The sequence below is a fragment of the Lactuca virosa genome, chromosome 5, assembly GCF_052849685.1.
Source record: "Lactuca virosa cultivar CGN04683 chromosome 5, Lactuca_virosa_CGN04683_v6, whole genome shotgun sequence".
Classification (NCBI taxonomy): domain Eukaryota; kingdom Viridiplantae; phylum Streptophyta; class Magnoliopsida; order Asterales; family Asteraceae; genus Lactuca; species Lactuca virosa.
In genome coordinates, this window is record NC_136430.1 from 422,058,237 (window position 1) to 422,081,346 (window position 23,110).

At 38.5% G+C, this 23,110-nt stretch overlaps 1 protein-coding gene across 1 annotated transcript; it reads left to right on the forward strand.

Annotated features, from left to right (window-relative positions):
* Window positions 1-19,331: 19,331 nt before the first annotated feature.
* On the forward strand, window positions 19,332-20,362 carry LOC145114084 (uncharacterized). Its single transcript, XM_079050093.1, has 2 exons — window positions 19,332-19,596; window positions 19,704-20,362. Exons 1-2 carry the CDS (start codon window positions 19,332-19,334, stop codon window positions 20,360-20,362), a joined length of 924 nt encoding a protein of 307 aa, XP_078906219.1.
* The last annotated feature ends 2,748 nt before the right edge of the window (window positions 20,363-23,110 follow it).

A 23,110-nucleotide genomic window follows, 5' to 3' on the forward strand; every position in this document is an offset into this window, starting at 1 on the left:
CTCGTAACCAGAACTCACACTTGGAGAACTTTCCATACAGTCTCTCCTTCCTCAATAATCCAAGTAGCTCTCTTAGGTGGTCCTCATGTTGCTCCCTGGTCTTGGAGTAGACCAGAATATTATCAATGAAAACAATAACTGACTGGTCGAGCATTGGTCTGCATACCCGATTCATCAAATCTATAAATGATGCAGGTGCATTGGTAAGCCCACACGACATCACCACGAAGTCATAATGTCCATATCGAGTTCGAAATGTTGTCTTCTCCACATCCTCCTGTCCGACGCTCATCTGGTGGTATCCTGGCCTCAAATCAATCTTGGAAAATCAAGATGGAAACTGCAACTGATAAAAAAGATCATCAATCCTAGAGAATAGGTAACGGTTCTCCATCGTAAACTTACTCAACTCCCGATAATCTATGCACATCCGATGAGAACCATCTTTCTGATGGGTTTTCAGCATAACAACATTCCTATGTGATCATGCAACCCTAATTGCTTTGGATCTAAGTTTTTCTCTTGTTGTACATACAAATATAAATTCCAAACCAACAACCCTAATACTAGCATACAATTCGAAATCTATATGAAAAACTAGGGTTAGAATATTACCTTGCTTGCTATCTAGTAATAACAAGAACTCCTTGCTTGATCTTGACTTCAGAAAGCTTAGTGCCCCAAGTGTTGCACCTCTAATGGAGTCACAAACACCAATAGCAAATGATGAATGAGAAGAGAGGCAGAAAATCAGCTAGGGTTTCTCTTGGGAAGCAGTGGCTGATTTCAGGAGGTTTAGGGATCTTTAAATAGCCGAGCCTACTAGGGTTTTCAGGTGGAAACCCTAATTTCCTCCTTAGGCCCTAAGCAACCCATGGTCACTCCTTCTAGAAGGCCTTGGACGATTTCTATAGGGCCTCCTATGGATTTCGTCCACTCCCTTCTAAAGGATTCCATCAGCCCAACATTGCAACCATCAATGATTTGCAATACTAGTCCCCGTTCTTTTAATCAGTTCCTTTAATCCCAAAATTAATATCAAATTAATTTCTGATTAAATGCTAATTAAATAATATGATAATTAATATATTATTCTTATAATATATTGATAAATCATTAATTAACCTCTTTCTCCAAAAGTCATCCTGTCAAGTTGATATGGTGAAGGCAACCCAAAAGGAACATGCTACCATCAAATCAAGTACATACCAATTATAGTTATGGGCTTAGACACCTAATCCAACAGTCTCCCACTTGGATAAGTCTAATAATTATAATTGCAAGTATGACTTCAGAATCTGATTAGCAATCGTAGCTTTTAAAAGTCGCTGTCGAACTTTGACCTAGTCAATGAAACGTCCTTTAGATAAGGGATCATATAATCCTCCGTTCTGCAAGATATCGTGTGGACAAAGACATGAAACAGAATCATCCTCAATGTCCAACAATTTGTTTCCCGATTTCAGATTTGTTTGACAAGGAACATAATTAAACACATCAATTCAGTCCTGACCTGGCCCGACACATAAGTCAACACAAAATCATCGAGGGGCCCAAGATATCGCTTTTACCCCTTGAGATAAAAGTAACAGATAAACTTTAACTTATATGCTTGTACAATTTACTCATCAAATCGTACACAACAATACGTTTATAACATCAAGTTACTGATGCTTTTGCGCATTATCAATGCACAACCAACTCGTAAACAACAACTCATATATCTCGGTTTGAAGATTATACAATATTATTGTCTCAAAATTACTTGTGATAAATTCCATGAAGTAATTCAAATGAGCATGGGTTTAATCCAATACTCAAATCCTATTTCAGGAGTACTCATGAATGTTGCAGCAAACCTTTGCTATGTCTAGGCACTTAGACAATCTACAAGCCAATTCATGACAATCTTCATTCATTACTTACTTCGAAAGTATGATCGACTGTGGATAGTTTGAACAATCCTATCATTCAGGAAGTAAAACACAAAATAAACAACTGACACAAGATAGTAAACTTTACTCATAAATAAATCTTCCATTACTTAATCATGAAATGTCAATTACATTTATATTGTTACAAGTTTCTAACTGTCTATCTAATCACTAAAACTAATATCGTCCTTCAGACCAATGCTCCTTGCATGCTGAACATGCTTAATCCTACCCAGACCCTTTGTGAGGGGATCTGCAGGATTCTCTTCTGACGATACCCTCTTGACGACGAGGAGTCCTTCTTCTACACGATGTCTGATGAAGTGGTATTTTCTGTCGACATGTTTGGATCTGCCATGATCTATTGGTTCCTTGGTTAAAGCAACCGCTCCTTCATTATCGAAGAAAATCTCCATGAGCTCCTTTATGGATGGTACAACTCCAAGGTCTCCATTGAAGTTCTTTAACCATATAGCCTCCTTTGACGCTTCGCTCGCTGCTATGTACTCTGATTCGCACGTTGAATCAGTCACGGTCTCCTGCTTGGAACTTTTCCAAGTCATTGATCCTCCATTTAGGGTAAACACCTAGCCTAACTGAGAACAAAGTTATCTATGTCGGTCTGAAAGCTGGCGTCACTATACCCTGTGAGTCGTAAGTCATCACTGCCACCAAGCACAAGGACCCAATCCTTAGTCCTTCGCAGATACTTAAGTGTAACGCCTGGTTCCTGGTATACACTTAACTTATTTATTTATTCATTTTAAGAGAGGGACTCGATGAGTTGGTGGCCCTAACTCGTCGAGTAAAAGGCAGATTATGCGCGGGGTTTAAGCTATCTACTCGACGAGTCTAGAGCCCTCGACTCGGCGAGTAGATCGGCCAGAAAGAAACCCTAATTTCGGGGTTTTGCACCCTATTTAACAATCTTAACCCCCACCACTTGGCCTCATTTACAACCTCCTTGTCCCAAACCCTAATCCACGAAACCCTAGAGCATCTTGTGAGTGTGTGAGCCATTTGTAAGCAATCTTTCGTGTTCTTTAAGCTTGGAGAAGAAGAAGGAGTTAGAAGGCTCAAGAGGAAGAGAGTAGATCCAGGAACTACACTTCTTTGGCTACATTTTCTGGTAATCAAGTTTCTATCTTGACCTCTAGTTCATTAGATCTCTTCCTTCCCATTTTATGAAGATTTTGGCCCAAGAATGATAACCTTTGGGGAATGGACGACCAAAGTGGATAATCTTCTGGATCCAGGACCTAGAGGGGCTGTTATGACATAAAGGTGCAAAATTTATGCCATTGGAGCCCCCATGCAAGCCATAGAGTACTATATTGGCCTTTTTAGCCCCCAAAGGCCATGCATGTGGAGAAAGGTTGGAACTTTATGATGGGTTTTAAGCACTATAACACTCCTATGGTGCACATGCAACCCTAGATGCTTTGGATCTAAGTTTTCTCTAATTATACATGCAATTTCATTTTTCCAAAGCATACATCCTAACTAGCATACAATAGAGGATATACAACATAAAAACCAAGTTAGATGAATACCTCTTGATGTAGTTTGTAGTTCTTGGCCATAGAAAGCTTTAGCACCTCAAGTATGATGCCTCTAATGTGTCACGAACACCAAATGCAAGAGGAGGCTTGAGAGAATAGGCTAGTTAGCTCAAAAACGTTTATCACTCTCTTAGATTGAATGGGCACCGATTTTAGGGCTAGGGGGTTGCTTTTATAGTGTGGCAAAGACTAGGGGTTCATCCATGCAAACCCTAATGCACCGTGACCCTTCATATTTCTTAGGCTCCATGGGTTAAACCTCCATGGACTATCATATTGGTTTAGCCCATCCTAATCAACCATGGATCATTAGCCCACACTATAAGAATCATTGATTTACTTAATCAGTCCCCGTATACTTAATCAGTCTCTTTTGATCACTAAATTAATTCCAAATTAATTCTTGATCAATACTCATTAAATAATATGATTTCTCAATTAATATATTATACTTATAATATATTAATAAATCACAAATAACCTCTTTCTCAAAAGTCCATCCTATCAAATTGCTCTTGTGAAGGCAACCCAAAAGGACCATGCTACTATCGGGTCAAGTACATACCAGTTATAGTTATGGGCTTAGAAACCTAATCCAACAGTCTCCCACTTGGATAAGTCTAATAACTATAACTGCCAATGCAACTTCAAAATCTGATTAGCAATCGTAGCTCTCAAAAGCCGCTGTCGAACTCTGACCTAGTCAGTGATGCGTCCTTTAGATAATGGATCATATATTCCTCTATTCTTCAAGATATCATGCGGATAAATACATGGAACATAGTCATACTTATTGTCCTGCAGTTTGTTTCCCGATTTCTGATTTTTCTGACATAGAACACAATTAAACACATCAATTTAGTCCTGACCGGACCCGACACATGAGTCAAAACAAAATCATCGAGGGGACCAAGATATCGCTTTTAATCCTCTTAGGATAAAGGAACATATAAACTTCGACTTATATGCTTGTACTAACTACTCGTTAAATCATGCACAACGATATGTTTTATAACATCAAGTTACTGATGCGTTTTCAAATCATCAATGCAGAACCAAATCGTAGTCAACAACTCATATATCTTGGTTTGAAGACTATATGATATTATCGTCTCACAATCACTCGTGATAAATTCCATGAAGTTATTCATGTGAGCGTGGGTTTAATCCAATACTCAAATCTTATTTCAAGAGTACTCATGAACGTTGTATCATACTTTTGCTATGTCTAACGCCTTAGACAATCTACAAGCCAATTCATGACACTCTAACCTCATAACCTACTTCCAAAGTATGATCGACTGTGGATAGTTTGAACAATCTTATTATTCCGGAAGTCAAAACATGTAAGGTGAAACAAAGTAAACAGTTGGCACAAGATAGTAACTTTACTTATAAATAAAACTCCTTTTATTCAATCATCAAATGTCAATTACATTTTAGCTATTACAAGTTTCTAAATATTTTATCTAATCACTAAAACTAATATCGTCCTTCAGCCTGATACTCTTAGCAAGTTGTAAGTGCTTAACCCTACTCAGTCCCTTCATAAGGGGATTTGTTGGGTTATCCTCTGACGATACCCTCCTAACTACGAGGAGTCCTTCTTCTACTCGATGTCTTATGAAGCAGTACTTTCTGTCGATATGCCTGGATCTACCATGATCTCTCGGTTCCTTAGTTAAGGCGACCACCCCTTCATTATCGCAGAAAATCTCCACAGGATCCTTTATGGATGGTACAACTCCAAGGTCTCCGATGAATGTTTTCAACCATATAGCCTCTTTCGATGCTTCACTCGCTGCTATGTACTCTGATTCATACATTGAATAAACTACAGTCTCCTGCTTGGAACTTTTCCATGTTACTGCTCCTCCGTTTAGGGTAAACACCCAGCCCGATTGAGAGCGCAAATTATCTCTGTCGGTCTGAAAACCAGCGTCACAATACCCTGTCACTCTCAAGTCGTCACTCCCACTGAGGGTAAGGACTCAGTCCTTAGTCCTCCACATTTACTTAAGAATGTTCTTTACAGCAGTCCAGTGAGCTTTACCAGGATTCCCTTGATATCTGCTGACCATGCTCAAAGCAAAAGCCACATCTGGGCGAGTACAAGTCATAGCATACATGATCGAGCCAACTGCGGAAGCATATGGTACTCGACTCATCTCTTCTATCTCAGCCTCTGTATTCGGACTCTAAGTCTTACTCGGTTTGGTATTGCTCTGGATAGGTAAGTCACCGTTCTTGGAATTATCCATGCTGAAACGCTTCAACACCTTGTCCAAGTAGGTACTTTGACTAAATATTATTCGTCTTTTACTCCTGTTTCTCAGTATCCTTATCCCTAGAATATAGGCAGCTTCTCCAAGGTCTTTCATAGCGAAACACTTCCCAAGCCAGGATTTAACCTCCTGCAAGGTTGGGATGTTGCTTCCTATGAGCAGTATGTCATCTACATACAACACCAGAAAGCTAACTATACTCCTACTAGCTTTGACATATACGCAGGAGTCATCTTTGCTTCTCGAAAAACCAAACTCTTTGACTTTCTCATCAAAACAAAGATTCCATCTGTGAGATGCTTGTTTCAATCCATAGGTGGATTTCTCAATCTTACACACTCTATTAGGGTACTTTTCATTGACAAAAGCCTCTGGCTGACACATGTAAACATCTTCAGCCAAGTTTCCATTAAGGAAAGCGGTTTTGACGTCCATTTGCCATATTTCATAATCATGAAATGCAGCTATGGCTAACATAACCCTTATAGTTTTATATTTGCTACTGGTGAGAAGGTCTCATCATAGTCAACTCCCTGAGTTTGAGTAAAGCCCTTCGCAACCAGACGCGCCTTATATGTTTGTACTTTCCCATCCATGTCAGTCTTCTTCTTGAAGATCCATTTACACCTGACTGTCTTGCGACCTGGTACATTGTCAACCAAGTTCCAAACTTGATTGTCATACATGGACTGAATCTCGCTGTCCATTGCCTCTTACCATTTAGTAGAATCAGGGCCTGCCATGGCTTCCTTGTAGTTAGATGGCTCATTCAAATTTAGCAGTGTACTATCACTGATAAACGTATCACCTTCAGTAGTAATACGGAAGCCATAAAACTCAAGTGCCATCCTAACTCAAGAGGAACGTCGAAGAGGTAATGACTCGTCAATAGGTTCAACAGGAGTTTCCTCCTCGAGTTGAGTGCTAGTGTTTGCGGTTCCTTCATCACTTAACTCTTGAAACTCTTCAAGTTCAATTTGTCTCCCACTTTCCTCTTGGCATATGATTTCTCTCTCTCTCTCTCTCGGAAAACCCCTCTCCTCGCAACAAGGATAACACTGTCACTCGATCTGTAGAAGAGATATACAAAGGATTTCTGTGGGTAGCCGATGAAAATAAATCACTCACTACGAGGTTCGAGCTTGTCGTGAGTCTCTCGTCTTACGAAAGCCTCGCAACCCCAAACCTTGATGTGATCTAATGAGGGAACCTTCCCTCTCCACATCTCATGAGGTGTTTTGGCAACCTTCTTAGTAGGGACTAGATTAAGGATATGGGCGACAATCTCTAAAGCATATCCCCAGAATGAGATAGGTAACGAAGCTCGAATCATCATGGAATGAAGCATGTCCAACAAGGTTCGATTGCGCCTCTCAGCCACACCATTCAACTACGGTGTCCTAGGTGGCGTCAACTGGGAAACAATTCTGCATTCCTTAAGATAGTCGTGAAACTCGATACTAAGATACTCACCACCTCGATCAGATCGGAGCATCTTTATCTTCCTGCCCAATTGATTCTCCACTTCCTGCTTAAACTCTTTGAACTTTTCAAAGGTTTCTAACTTATGCTTGATTAAGTAGATATTGCCAAATCTACTGTAATCATCAGTAAAAGTCACATTGAAGCGGTTAGCATCCCTTGTAGTGGATCTGAAGGGTTCACACACATCGGTGTGTATGAGATCCAACAGACCTTCACCCGTTTCACAAGTACCAGTGAAGGGTGACTTGGTCATCTTTCCAAGAAAACAAGATTTGCAAGTGTCATCCGATTTTAAGTCGAATGACTCCAAGACTCCATCCTTTTGGAGTTGGGCTATGCGCTTCTTTTTGACATGACCAAGACGACAATGCCACAAGCATGCCTTGTCCAAACCATTGGACGAATCAATATTCAACACATTATTTCCTAAGTTATCTACAACCATCACAGTTTCATATATACCATTACAAGGCAATGCTTTAAAATAAAATACACCAGTATAGAAAGCATTTATAAAACCATTTTCATTATCAAATGAAAATCTAAAGCCTTGTTTACAAACCATGAAAAGAAATAATGTTTCTCGCCATATCCGACGAGTAACAACAATTATTTAAATATAAATTTAACCCACTACTAAGCAATAAAGAATAAACTCCAATCTTGGTCACATGCGACACTTTCCTATTCCCCATGATTAAGTTTATCTTCCCGTGCTCCACATCCCTACTTCCTTTTAGTCCCTGCAAATCAGAACAAATTTGTAATCCACAACCTGTATCAAGGACCGAAGAATTAGCATGCAAAGAGTTATTAGACATAAAAGTGTAAATACCTGTGAAGGTGAGTTTTATCTTCCCATCCTTAATGTCCTGCAAGTATTTTGGGCAGCTTCGTTTCCAGTGCCCTTCTTCATGACAATGGAAGCACTCTGCTTCCTTTGGATTGGTAGAGGGTTTAGCAGGACCACCTTTGGTTCCACTAGAAGAGGATCCATCAAGAGACTTTCCCTTGCGACTCTTAGAAGGAGCCTTCCTCTTCTTCCCTTTCCCATGTCCAATTGCCAGAACAGGGGCAACAGCAGTAGGAGTAGGTACAACATCCTTGCCTTTCAAATTGCTTTCTGCAGTTCTTTATAGGCGTTGAAGCTTGCTCAGAGTGACTTCCTCTTTGTTCATATGATAAGTCATTCTAAACTGATCATAACAAGGAGGCAATGAATGTAGGATGATGTCAATAGCAAACTCTTTATCGAAGTTCACATTCAACTTCAGCAAGCAGTCCACAAACCTCTGCATCTTTTGCAAGTGGGTCGTGATGGACTCTCCATCCTTCATTTTTGTTGTGACCATGGAGCCAATGATCTCATACCTTTCCTGCCGAACACTTTTATGGTACCTTTCCATCAAATATTGGTGCATCTCGAAGGGCCAGAAGTCCTCATAGGACTTTTGAAGCTCAACAGTCATGGTAGCAATCATAATGCACGACACCTTTGTCGCGTCCCTCTCATGAACCCTGTATTCCTCGATTTGTTCGGGAGTAGCATTTTGTTCATCAATCTCCTTTAGCTCTTTATCGAGGACATATTCTTTGTCCTCGTAGCGAAGGGCAATACGAATGTTTCGAATCCAATCGTCAAAGTTTGACCCATCGAAGATAGTTCTCCCAACCAAGTTCATGAGGGAGAATGATCTAGAAGGGTTGGAGCCTGAATCATTGTTTGGGATAGACATCTGAAAAGAAAAAGAACAAGTTTAGATTAGATAAGAGTCCTTAATATAACACCCAAATGAAATATTAAGGCTAGGACCCAACACAATATTTTACAATTCGGAAAAGGGATGCCGTAATCCAATTGCAAAATATTTAAAGGTAGGTAAATGACGATTTACCAATTTCAACCATGAAAAACGAAATTGATTATTAAGTTTTAAATTGGATTGAAATTCCTAGATTCTTTTGAGATTCATTGAACTTTTCAATGGCATGTTTAAATCTCGATTATGCCCTTCAAGTTTGTGACTGGGATACCGATGATCATAAAAAAGGTGTGAATAACCATGCAAATGTGCTTGGTACTCTTAATGTTAAAAATCACCTAATCAATGTGCTGGTTAACCATACACACTCCATGAATCTATGATTAACATCAAGCTACCCTTTGCCACCCTTGCTAGTCCCAAATTAGGTTGTCGGTTAACCACACACGCTCCACTAACGACTTAGCAAGGTGCAAAGTGCAATTTCATGGAATATCACCATTTTCACATTTTTCTTAAAGTAACTAAGATTGAGAATTTAATAAAACATTTAGTTACTTATATAATTATCATTATACTTATAACGAGAATTAATGTCCTATCCAACCCGTTCGACTAACAACCCTCCACCAGTCAAGGAAGCGGTGGGTGAGAGTGGACACCCATTAAACCACCATTTTATAGGCAATAACCTTATATCCCCTTATGGACCGACATTGTGAATAAGGCCTGCTAACGGTAAGACTGACTTGTATTATACATATACATTATTATTAAACTTATAATATTATAATAGTATAAGGGTTGAATTTTAAACTTTTAAAATTCTAAGGTTTGGAATTAAATGTTTAATAAGTGAGACTTAGCAAGGTGCAAAGTGCAATTTCATGAAATATCACCATTTTCACATTTTTCTTAAAGTAACTAAGATTGAGAATTTAATAAAACATTTAGTTACTTATATAATTATCATTATACTTATAACGAGAATTAATGTCCTATCCAACCCGTTCGACTAACAACCCTCCACCAGTCAAGGAAGCGGTGGGTGAGAGTGGACACCCATTAAACCACCATTTTATAGGCAATAACCTTATATCCCCTTATGGACCGACATTGTGAATAAGGCCTGCTAACGGTAAGACTGACTTGTATTATACATATACATTATTATTAAACTTATAATATTATAATAGTATAAGGGTTGAATTTTAAACTTTTAAAATTCTAAGGTTTGGAATTAAATGTTTAATAAGTGAGACTTTACAAATTCCAAAACTTGAGGGCAAGTTTTGTAACTCTTCAAAACTTTTGGTTTCCATAACTTATGAATTTTAATGTTCATGAATGAGACTTTTCATATAACTTAAGGACAAGTTACAAAACTCACTTCAAGAACAATTTAGCTCAATTTTAACTAACAACATTATCATATAATTTATCATTGATCTAATCTAACTCATATAGCAAGGCAATTCATATAATATAATACAAATAATTATCTTATTATCTTATAATTTGACAATTGTCCTTTAATTGAATGAGGATCATCATTACCAAATCAGAAAATACGATTTTTATGATACAAAATAGTTTGTGGTAATGATCCTAATCCAATTCTGGCCAAAAACTCGAAATTCTGCAAACATAAGGCTCTACTGGACGAGTGCATGAACTGAACTCGTCGAGTTGCCCTTTTAGTGAGTGAACTCGGCGAGTTCATCAGTCAGATGCCAGAAAATCAATTTTTTCAGCTTTGAAAAATAACCAAGCATCAATATAATAGAAAACAATCCTAGGCTCTGATACCACTGATGGGTTTTAAGCACTATAACACTCCTATGGTGCACATGCAACCCTGGATGTGGAGAAAGGTTGGAACTTTACGTGTCCAAGTTGTGTTAGGAGGTTAGATCTGAAGTTGTAAGCCTTAGTTTGGTGAATGGATGGCTTAAGGACCAAGTTTTAGGTCCCAAGGAATTAGGGTTTGAGCTAAATCCTTTAAGAAGAGGTATTAAGGGGTAAAGTCAGAAACTTTACCCTTCAAAGGACATTTTCAGGGTTTATGTGAAGTATGAAGCTTGGATCTGAAGTGTAAGGGCTTAATCCTTTAAGATAGCCCAAATAGACAGGGGAACTCGGCGAGTCCAATAAGGGACTCGATGAGTTGAAGCCAGGTTGTCCCGATTTTATGACAGGTAGAACTCGACGAGTTGACTCGGTTGACTACGAGTCTGAGTAGTACATGAACTCGCCGAGTTGGGAGATAACTCGACGAGTTGGGTTAACTGGGATTTGACCTTGACTTTGACTTTGACCAGGATGTTGACTTTGGCCACGGGTAAAATGGTCATTTTACCCTAAGAAGGATTATTAGATTCTGATGAAGTGTTATTGTGAAATTGATAGTCGGGGAGTCGTTGGAGCATCCGTCAGGGATTCCTCACACGAGATTTCACACCTAGAATTCGAGGTGAGTTTCCTCCAGTAGGAACGGGTCTAAGGCACCAATGTCAGCCCGTATAGTTAGTAGTAGTTCCGGACTATGCTCTGATGCCGGGCGGGGCCCGATGCAAGTTTATATGCTTTTTCGGATTTCGATCCGATGCCGGGGCGGTCCCAAGGAATGCCTGTATGCTTGGTGTCTTTGTGATTCTTCCATGTGTTTGTATTGTATGTTTCCGGACTTCGGTTCGAAGACGGGGCGGTCTCGAGGAATGTTAGTATGTTACCGGATTACGGTCCGATGCCGGGCGGGGCCCGAGGAAGGTTTAAGTGTTAATTTTATGTACTTAGGTTTATGTGTATTGTTGTTTATGCTTTTATGTATTCCGAGATTTTCTCTATGTCGGGCGAGGCTCGATGCCGGGCGGGGCCCGATGCCGAATAGGGTTTGATGTCGGGTGGGGCCCGATGCCGGGAAAGTCGATGCCGAGCGTGACTCGACGTAGCAGGGGCGGGGCCCAAGATATGTATATGTGTTATGTGTATGGTATGTGGTAGTTGGGGAGACTCACTAAGCTTCGTGTTTACAGTTTTCAGTTTTGGTTTCAGGTACTTCCGCTAGTAAGGGGAAGAGCTCGGGATGACTGCATGGCACACACCACTATTTTAGCCTGGGAGGATTCACTCTGATTTATGATATATGGTTTTGATACATTGACAGATTTGATGATGTTTTTGAGATACATGACTTGTGGTATTATTATGATATGAATGGATTATGGTTTTCATAAATGATTTTAAAAGAAATTTTTTGGTCTATATTTTTGGGATGTTCCATTAAGAATGTTCTTAACTGCGGTCCAGTGAGCTCTAACTGGGTTTCCTTGATATCGACTAACCATGCTCAACGCAAAAGCCAAATCATGGCGAGTACAGGTCATAAAGTACATGATCGAGCCAACGGCGGAAACATATGGCACTCGACTCATTTCCTCTATCTCTGCATCGGTACTTGGACCCCGAGTCTTACTCAGTTTGGTATTGATTTGGATAGGTAACTCCCCTTTCATGGAATTCTCCATGCTAAAACGTTTTAGCACCTTGACCAAGTAAGTACTTTGATTAAGTCCTATTAGTCTTTTACTCCTATTTCTCAAGATCCTTATTCCCAGAATATTGGCAGCGACTCCTAGATCCTTCATAGTGAAAAACTTCCCAAGCCAGGACTTAACCTCCTGCAAGGTTGGAATGTCGTTTCCTATGAGTAGTGTGTCATCGACATACAATATCAGAAAGCTAACTATACTCCCACTAGCTTTGACATACACACATGACTCATCCTCACTCCTAGAGAAACCAAACTCTTTGACTTTCTCATCGAAGAAAAGAGTCCATCTGCGAGACGCTTGCTTTAATCCATAGATGGATTTATCAAGCTTGCACACTCTATTGGGGTATTTAGCATCCAAAAAAACCTCTGGATGACACATGTAAACATCTTCAACTAGCTTCCCATTAAGGAAAGCGGTTTTGACATCCATCTGCCAGATTTCATAATCATGAAATGCAGCGATGACTAACATAACCCTAATAGACTTGATCTTGGCCACTGGTGAGAAGGTCTCATCATAGTTAACCCATGGGGTTTGAGTAAAACCCTTCGCAACCAGTCGTGCCTTGAACGTGTGTACCTTTCCATCTATGTCGGTCTTTTTCTTGAAGATTCATTTGCTCCCAACTGTCTTTCGACCTGGTACATTGTCAACCAAGTTCCAAACTTGATTGTCATACATGGATTGGATCTCACTATCCATTGCCTCTTTCCACTTGGCAGAATCAGGGCCCACCATGGCTTCCTTGTATTTATTAGGTTCATCTAAATTTATCAGTGTGCTATCACTGATAAACATATCACCTTCTGCAGTTATATGGAAACCATATAATACAGGTGGAACGCTAACTCTACTGGAACGTCTAAGAGGTAATGATTCGTCAATTGGTTTAACACCTCTTCCTCAGGTTGATCGCTAGTGTTTGAGGTTCCTTCACCGCTTGATTCTTTAATTTCTTCAAGATCAATTATACTCCCACTGTCCCCTTGGCATATGAGTTCCCTCTCGCGGAAAACTCCTCTCCTTGCTATGAAGACCACGTTATCACTAGGTCTGTAGAATAGGTATCCAAAGGATTTCTGTGGGTAGATGATGAAAATACAACGCTCACTTTGAGGTTCAAGCTTGTCGTGATTCTCTCATCTTACGAAAGCTTCACAACCCCAAACCTTGATATGTGCCAACGAGGGAACCTTCCATGTCCACATCTCGTGAGGTGTTTTGGCAACCTTCTTAGTTGGGACTAGATTAAGGATATGTGTGAAAGTCTCTAAGGCATACCCCCAGAATGAGATTGGTAGCAAAGCTCGACTCATAATGGAACGAACCATGTCCAACAAGGTTCGATTGTGCCTCTCAGCCACACCATGAAGTTGTGGTGTCCTAGGAGGTGTCAATTATGAAACAATTCCACATTCCTTAAGATAGTCGTGGAACTCGATACTAAGATACTCACCACCTCTATCAGATTTGAGCATCTTTATCTTCCTGCCCAATTGATTCTCCACTTCTTGTTTAAACTCTTTGAACTGTTCAAAGGTTTCTGACTTATGCTTGATTAAATAGATATATCTATATCTGCTATAATCATAAGTGAAAGTCACATAGAAGCGGTTTGCATCCCTTGTGGTGGATCTGAAGGGCCCACACACATCTGTGTGTATGAGATCCAACAATGCCTCACCTCTTTCACAAGTACCAGTGAAAGGTGATTTAGTCATATTTCCAAGCAAACAAGACTCACACGTGTCATCTGACCTAAGGTCAAATAACTCCAACACTCTATCCTTTTGGAGTTGGGCAATGCGCTTCTTATTGACATGTGTAAGACGACAATGTCACGAGCATGCCTGGTCTAAATCATTAGACAAATCAATATGCAACACATTATTTCCAAATTTATCTACAACCATCACAGTTTCATATACACCATTACAAGGCAATGCTTCAAAATAAAAAAATACCATTATAATAAGCATTTATAGAACCACTTTCATTATTAAACGAATATCTAAAGCCTTGTCTGTACAAACCATGAAAAGAAATAATATTCCTCGTCATTTCTGACGAGTAGCAAAAATCATTCAAATCTAATCCTAACCCACTACTAAGCACTAAAGAGTAAACTCCGATCTTGGTAACAGGTGACGGTCCTATTTCCCCTTATCAGGTTCATCTTCCCATGCTCCACATCCCTACTTCTTCTTAGCCCCTGCAAGTCGGAACAAATGCGAAAACAACATCCTGTATTAAGGACCCAAGAACTAGCATGTGATGAGTTATTAGACATAATAGTATAAATACATGCAAAGGTGGGCTTTATCTTCCCATCCTTGATGTCCTATAAGTACTTTGGGCAGCTTCTCTTCCGGTTCCCCTTTTCATGGCAGTAGAAGCACGTTGCTTATTTTGGATCAGAGGAAGGAGGGGCAGAACCGGATTTTCCTTTAGATCCACTTGAAGAAAATCCATCATGAGACTGTCCTCTTTTTCCCCTTTCCATGTCCAATAGCCAGGACTGGGGCAGCAGCAAGACTGGATTCAACAACTTTTCCTTTTAATCCACTTTCAGCAGTTCTTAACAAACATTGAAGTTTGCTCAAGGTGACTTCCTCCTTGCTCAGATGATAAGTCATCTTGAACAGATTATAGCAGGGAGGCAAAGAGTGCAAGACTATAGCCAGCTCTTTATCAAAGTTGACATTCAACTTGAGCAAACGATCCCCATACCTCTTCATTCTTTGCAGGTGGGTTGTGATGGACTCTCCATCCTTCATTTTGGTTGTTATGAATAAGGTGACTATTTCATACCTCTCTTGACATGCTCTTTGATGGTACTTTTCCATCAAGTCCTGGCACATCTCGTAAGGCCATTAGTCCTCATAGAACCGTTGGAGCTCAGGAGTCATAGTGGCCACCATAATGCACGACACTTTGGTCGCTTCCTTGCATTTGGCCTTATACTCAGTTATTTCTTCGGGAGTTGCAGTTTCTTCATTTATCTCGGCGAGTTCCTTGTCGAGAATATGTTCCTTATCCTCGTAACGTAGGGCCATTCTGATGTTTTAGATCCAATCATTGAAATTGGATCCATCAAATGTGACCCTCCCACTAATGTTCAGGAGCGAGAGTGGGTTCCATGAGTTGTTGGAGTTTGAGCCGGAAGCGTTGTTGGGGCCAGACATCTGAAAAAGAAGAACAAGTTTTGATTAGATAGGAATTCCTTAATATAACACCCAAATGAAATATTAAGTCTAGGACCCAACACAATAATTCACAATTCAGAAAAGGGATGCCGTAATCCAATTGTAAATTATTATAAAGGTAGGTAGATGACGATTTACCAATTCCACAACGAAAAACAAAATTTAAATAATTAGATTTTATTAAATGAAATTCCTAGATCTTTTGAGATTCATTGAACTTTTCAATGACATGTTTAATCTCGATTATGCCCTTCAAGTTTGTGACTGGGATACCGAGGATCACAAACAAGGTGTAAATAACCATGCAAATTAGCTTGGTACTCTCGATGTCATTTACCACCTAATCAATGTGCCGGTTAACGACACACTCTCCATTGATCAATGATAATTTACGAGCTACCCATTTCCATGCTTTGTTAGTCCAGATTAGTGTGTCGGTTAACCACACACGCTCCTCTAACGACATGACAATGTGTAATGTGCAATTTAATGGATTAGCATCATATTCACATTTTCCTAAAGTAACTAAGATTGAGAATTTATAAAAAAAATTTAGTTACTTTATCTTTATCATTATACTTATTAATGAGAGAATTAATGCCTATCCTACCCGTTCGGCTAACGATCCTCCACCAATCATGGAAGCGGTGGGTGAGAGTGGACACCCATTCAACCGCCATTTTATAGGCAGTTTCCTTATACCCCCTTATAGATCGACTTCGTGAATGAGGCCTACTAACGGTAAGACTGACTCATCTTATACATATATATAAATTAAACTTTTAATATTATAATAGTATAAGGGTGTATTTTAAACTATTAAAATACTAGGGTTTTAGAATTTAATATTTCAAAATTAAAATTTTTCTCTAGTCATGGTGTATTTTAATATTATAATAGTATAAGGGTGTATTTTATCCTAATCCAAACAAGATCAGAAAATCGAAAAATCAACTAACAGACGAGTCAACTCGTCGAGTTAGGGCATGGACTCGTCGAGTTCATCCAACTCGTCGAGTTCATCATAGAACTAGTCGAAGTTTCCAAGTAGATACAAATTCTGCTTTTGTTTCAGCTTTGGGCAGATCACTATTGCATCAAATATAATAGAAAAACATCCTAGACTCTGATACCACTGATGGATTTTCAATATAACAACATTCCTATGTGATCATGCAACCCTAATTGCTTTGGATCTAAGTTTTCTCTAGTTATACATACAAATAGAAATTCCAAAGCAACAACCCTAATACTAGCATACAATTTGAAATCTATATGAAAAACTAGGGTTAGAATATTACCTTGCTTGCTATCTAGTAATAACAAGAATTCCTTGCTTGATCTTGACTTCTGAAAGCTTAGTGCCCCAAGTGTTGCACCTCTAATGGAGTCACAAACACCAATAGCAAATGATGAATGAGAAGAGAGGCAGAAAATTGGCTAGGGTTTCTCTTGGGAAGCAGTGGCCGATTTCAGGAGGTCTAGGAGTCTTTAATAGCTGAGGCTACTAGGATTTTCAGGTGGAAACCCTAATTTCCTCCTTATGCCCTAAGCAGCCCATGGACACTCCTAAGTGGATTTGATAATAAGATTAGAGTATATTGCGGTTAGTTAGATTGCAAAGACAAACTATGTGACTAAAAGAAATTCATTATTGACCTGAGTATTGTACTCAATCATTGATTTTTCTCCTGAAGTTTCTTGTAACTTAAAGGTGAATTTACCATAGATCCCAAGTCACATAACATCACATGGTAAAATACTGTAAGGTCACACCTTATGATCTGAGGAGTTAAACACACGACACGCTGATAGATCAACGTCAACGTCTACTACATCTACAACGCCAATGTATCAAGCTTATTAGCATCAACTTATAGTACAATTATCCTATTGTAATCTTTTATATATTAGGTAATGATATAGATAAGTATAGAATAGATCACAAATCCAATATCTTTGTGATAAGATCGGTTCTTAGTATAGATTGGACGCAATCCCTTGAATCATGGGATATACATGTACGGATTAGTATATATACACCATTCGGGAAAACCATAATGTTGTGATTGTGGCTTTGTGTTAATTGTATTTGTGAAAAACTCGTTCTTGGAGAAGACAAAACCTTTCTTTGTGATAGAACAATTTGGATAACTTCTATGTTATTTACTTTCTGTTTATTGTTTTCCTTAGATTAGTTTTACGTTTGTTCTTAATACTTGAAGTGTATCCGATTGATACAAACCTTCAATTGGTATCAGAGCAGGTTTTTGATACACTCAAGTAATCATGTCGACCTCTTTTACTCCAAAATCAATTGTTTGCAACAAGATTCCTTCATTTGATAAACATAACTTCTCTGCATGGAAATCAAAGGCCATGAAATCTCTCGAGTTCATGGACGTTGATATGCTCGCTGTCGTCAATAAAGGTCATATCGCCGCTATGCATCAATCATCCATTGATGGTGCATCTGGTAGCAAGCTGAAAGGGAAAACTATTCCCGGATTCAACAAGGAAGAAAAGAGGATGCCGAATCTCGATGTAAAGGCGAGAACTGCTTTTGGAAACTCACTCCCATTTTCTGTCTATTAGTTGGTTCAAAACTGCTCAACCGCTCAAGAGATGATGATCACTATATCATATGCTTTTGAAAAGGGAAACTCCTCAGATGATGAATGTAAGTGTCTCATGGCTCAGTTTGTTGAACCACACACTGACACTGATCATGACAACGTTGAGATCCTTGACGTTGATCCTCCTCACGTTGCAAAGGACCTCAAGTCAGAATGGGACGATGCCTCAGTGTATCAGGTAAAGAATCTTGTTAATCTCCTCTGTTGATAATATTAAAAAATGACTCAATTGATCTCTTACGTTTAAATATATTGCTCTCAAATAAAGAAAAATCATCTCTCAGTCTTAAGTTAAAGAAACTCAAAGAAAAAAACTCTTTTCTTGAAAAATCTCTTTCTGCTCTAAAAAAGGGAAACATTTGTATCTCGTTGACCAATAAGTTTCTTTACACTGAAAAAGAAAAAGTTGTTGATCATGTTAATCACACTCAACTTATTTTGAAAAACTAGGCATCTTCTCACTTTGATGTCACAAGAATCATTAATGCTCAGATTCTAGATCAGTGTAAGAAAATTCTTGGAGGTGATATAGAAGGTGCTATTTCTTTAACCAAAGTTGTTGAGACGAAACAAACATTTTATGAAGCTGAGTGCTTAAAGGAAGACTTTAAGAGTAGATTTGTGAGTTCTCATTTTATAAATCATTCTTTAATTTATACTCACTACTCTACCGATTCTAATGGCATAACCAAATGCATTTCTAAATTATTTGCTCTTGATCCTTCTCACCAACCTTCTCATTGTGAGCATGTTCTTCCCTCCAATAAGATTTTGCTAAAGTTTCCTATATGTAATGGCAAAGTTCAATCTATAAACGAGATTCTTAGCATGTTTCCTTAGTGATCAGTAAGCAATTCTGAAACTGAAGATCAATCAAAGTCTTCAATTTCTAATGACTCTTCAATGCATCATGAGCCTCATGAAAAGGTAGTATGTGAGGATACCATCAATGACATCCCTTCTCCCAGAACACTCAAATTAAATTCAGCAGTTGAAAAGAAATCAAAATCTAATGTTAAGGGAAAGAATTCTGGAATCAATGTCTGTTATCGATGTGGTGATGCCTCTCACAAAGTCAGTGAGTGCACTTTTGAAAAGGACTCTGTTCATGCTGACAATATCAGAATTCGCAATGATAAGTGGATCAAAAAGGGAAACTCATTGAACTGTCTCCCTAATGGTTGTTATAATATCTTTTAGTGAGTGACCCTTTGCAAATGGGTCAGTGTGTAGTATATGTATTTTTTGTGTTTTATGTCTTACTGTATATATTAGTTTCAGGGCAAAGAGCATATTTGGTATTTAGACAACGGCTGCTCAAGGCATATGGTAGGATTCAAGTCTCTCTTGGAATAAAGAAGGATGGTCCGACTGTTACATATGGAGAAAATGGAAAAGGAGCTACAAAGGGATATGGATCCATCAAGTGCAATTCTTCTTTCCACGCGGTTAACTTTTCTCTTGGTTTCCCTTTCAAGAATGTCTCTTATGTGAAAGGTCTTCAACATAATCTTATTTCTATCAGCCAACTATGTGATGCTGGTTATGAAGTTTTATTTAACAAGAGAGAAGGAAAGGTTGTTGATCTAAAGAATGTCACTATTCTTACTGTAAATCGACAAAACGATATTAATGTTCTGGATATGTTTTCTATTGACAACTCTCTTCATCGTTGTTTCTTCTCTCGTGCTCTGTCTCATCTAAATTGGTTGTGGCACAAAAGGCTGTCACATCTGAACTTCAAGAACATTTTGAAGATTGCAGGGAATCAGCTTGTAAGAGGAATTCCTAAAATGCAGTTTGTCAAGGATAAGCTATGCTCAGTGTGTGAAAATGGAAGAAAACCAAATTGTCCTTCAAGCCAAAGTCGTGCTCCTCTATTATCAAACTTCTTCATCTCCTTCACATGGATCTGTTTGGACCTGTTCCAGTAATGTCAAGAGCTGGGAAGAAATACACTCTCGTCATTCTGGATGAATTTTCAAGGTTTACATGGGTAGTCTTCTTAAGGAAGAAAATTCATGTTGCTGATGAAATCATTTCTCTCATCAAACAATGGGAAGTTCTCTATGATCACAAAGTAAGGCAATTACATAGTGATCATGGAACCGAATTCATAAACTCCTCTCTGGAGGACTTTTCCTAAATCTCAGGAAATTCTCAGAATGAATTTTTTTGTAGTTAGAACTCCTCAGCAAAATGGTATTGCAGAAAGAAGAAACATAACTCTCATTGAAGCTAGAAGAACTATGGTCGTTGAAGTTGATCTTTCTTTGTCATTTTGGGCTGAAGCTGTCAATACAACGTGTTATACCCAAAACCGGTCTATTATTGTTAAGCACCATGGGAAAACTGATTATGAACTACTGAAAGGAAGAAAATCAGACATCTCTTATTTTTATGTATTTGGATGTGTTTGTTACATCTTGAATCAAATAGATCAGTGTTCGAAGTTTGAAGCTAAAGTTGATGAAGGAGTGTTCCTACGATACTCTAGCATATCCAAGGCTTTCAGAGTAATTAATCTTTCAAGGCAAATTGTTGAAGAAATAGTTCATGTCACTTTTCATGAGGACTCATTCATTCATGATCGACGTCAATTATGAATGAACTTACTTACAGTCCTCCAGGCCTTGTTCTTGAGCTCTTGTCAAATGACCTCTATCTTCCAAATATTGATCAATTAATAAATTCACAATGAATCTCTGAAGATCAGCCTGTTATCCCTGAAGAAGTTGAACCATCCAATTGAGAAGAATCTACCCAAAGCAATGCAAATGAAAGTTCTTGTCCAAGAATCCTTCGAGATCATCCTAAATCCCAAATCATTGGAGATCTAAATTCTTGTATTGTCACTCGCAGCAGAGTCAGCAACAACTTCTGCATGTTTGTAAACTTCGTCTCAATGATTGAACCAAAAAATGTCACTTATGCCTTGAAAGAAGCTGATTGGATTCAAGCCATGCAGGATGAACTGAATGAATTTGAACGTCATCGTGTGTGGACACTTGTTCCCAAACCTCAAGGAAAGACTATCATTGACACTCGCTGGGTTTTTAGGAACAAAATGGATAAAGATGGAATTGTCATAAGAAATTAAGTTAGGCTTGTGGCTCAAGGGTTCTGTCAGCTTGAAGGGTTGGACTATGATGAAATGTTTGCTCCTGTTGCAAGACTTGAAGCAATTCATTTTTTCCTAGCTTTTTCCTCCTTCAAGAATTTCAAATTCTACCAAATCGTCAAGACTGCCTCTCTACATAGAAACCTTCAAGAAGAAGTCTTTCTAAAACAACCTCCAGGGTTTTGAAAATGAAGAGTTTCTAGATCATGTGTATCGTCTTGATAAAGTTGTGTATGGCTTAAACTAGGCTCCTAGAGAATGGTATGACACGTTGGCAAGCTATCTTCTCTGAAGTGGATACAAACTAGGAAAGATCGATAACACTTTGTTCATAACACAATCAAGATCTCATATCATTATATATATATATATATATATATATATATATATATATATATATATATATATATATATATATATATATATTAAATCCAAAGGAGCTTATGAATAGTACTTTTTTTGGTTTTAAGTTTTTGCCACAAATGTTTGGTTAATTTTACACTTTTCGTCCCTAAAGTCAAAACTTTTATATTTTTACCTTTTGATTAAGTTTTTGTGTGTTTAGGATTTTGCCACAAATCTTTACTGACTTAGACATTTTTAGTCCTTGCAGTGAAAAGTTTTATATTTTGGCGTTTTTGCCACAAATCTTTAATGAATTTGACACTTTTCTTCCTTATCGTCAAAACTTTTACATTTTGACATAAAAAACACACAAAACCTCCTTTAGAATTTTGTCACCATATTTTCCCAATTGTGACAACTTTAACATTATTGTCACAACATTTTTGGATTTTCTCCACCGGTGTGCATTTTTTGGTTGTACACTTTTGAAATCTCATTTTAGGGGCTGTCGACTTACTCCCCTATTTGTGGTGATTTACTAGTTCAAAACATATTTTTTAAAATTTGCCGATTTTTCCCATATTACGCCAAAAGCGGCATAACCGCGGGCTCTTTACTAGTTCTTGATCAAGTGTGTGTGGACGATATCATCTTTGGATCCACTAATGAAAAGCTAAGTTCAGAATTCGCAGAGGTCATGGCCAATAAGTTTGAGATGAGCATGATGGGTGAACTAACTTTCTTTTTGGGCTTGCAGGTCCAACAACTAACTGATGGTATTTTTGTCTGTCAAGCTAAATATATTGCATATATGCTGAAGAAGTATGGTTTCTCTGATTGCAAATCGACAAAGACTCCGATGTCTTCATCAACGTCTATTGGCACTGATCCAAGTGGCACTGATGTGAATGCAACTCTATTTCGAAGAATGACAGGCTCTGTACTCTATCTTACAACAACTCCCCCTGACATTATGTTCACTACCATATTGTGTGATCGTTATCAAGCCAGTCCTAAGGAATCTCATCTTCATGCTGTCAAAAGGATTTCCTGGTACTTAAAGCATACACCCAATATTGGGTTATGGTATCCTTGTGATTCTGAGTTTAAGATGGTGGGATACACTAACTCCGATCATGGCGGGTGTGGCGTTGATCGTAAAAGCACTTCAGGAGGAGCTCAAATGCTTGGAAATAGATTGGTAAGCTGGTTCAGC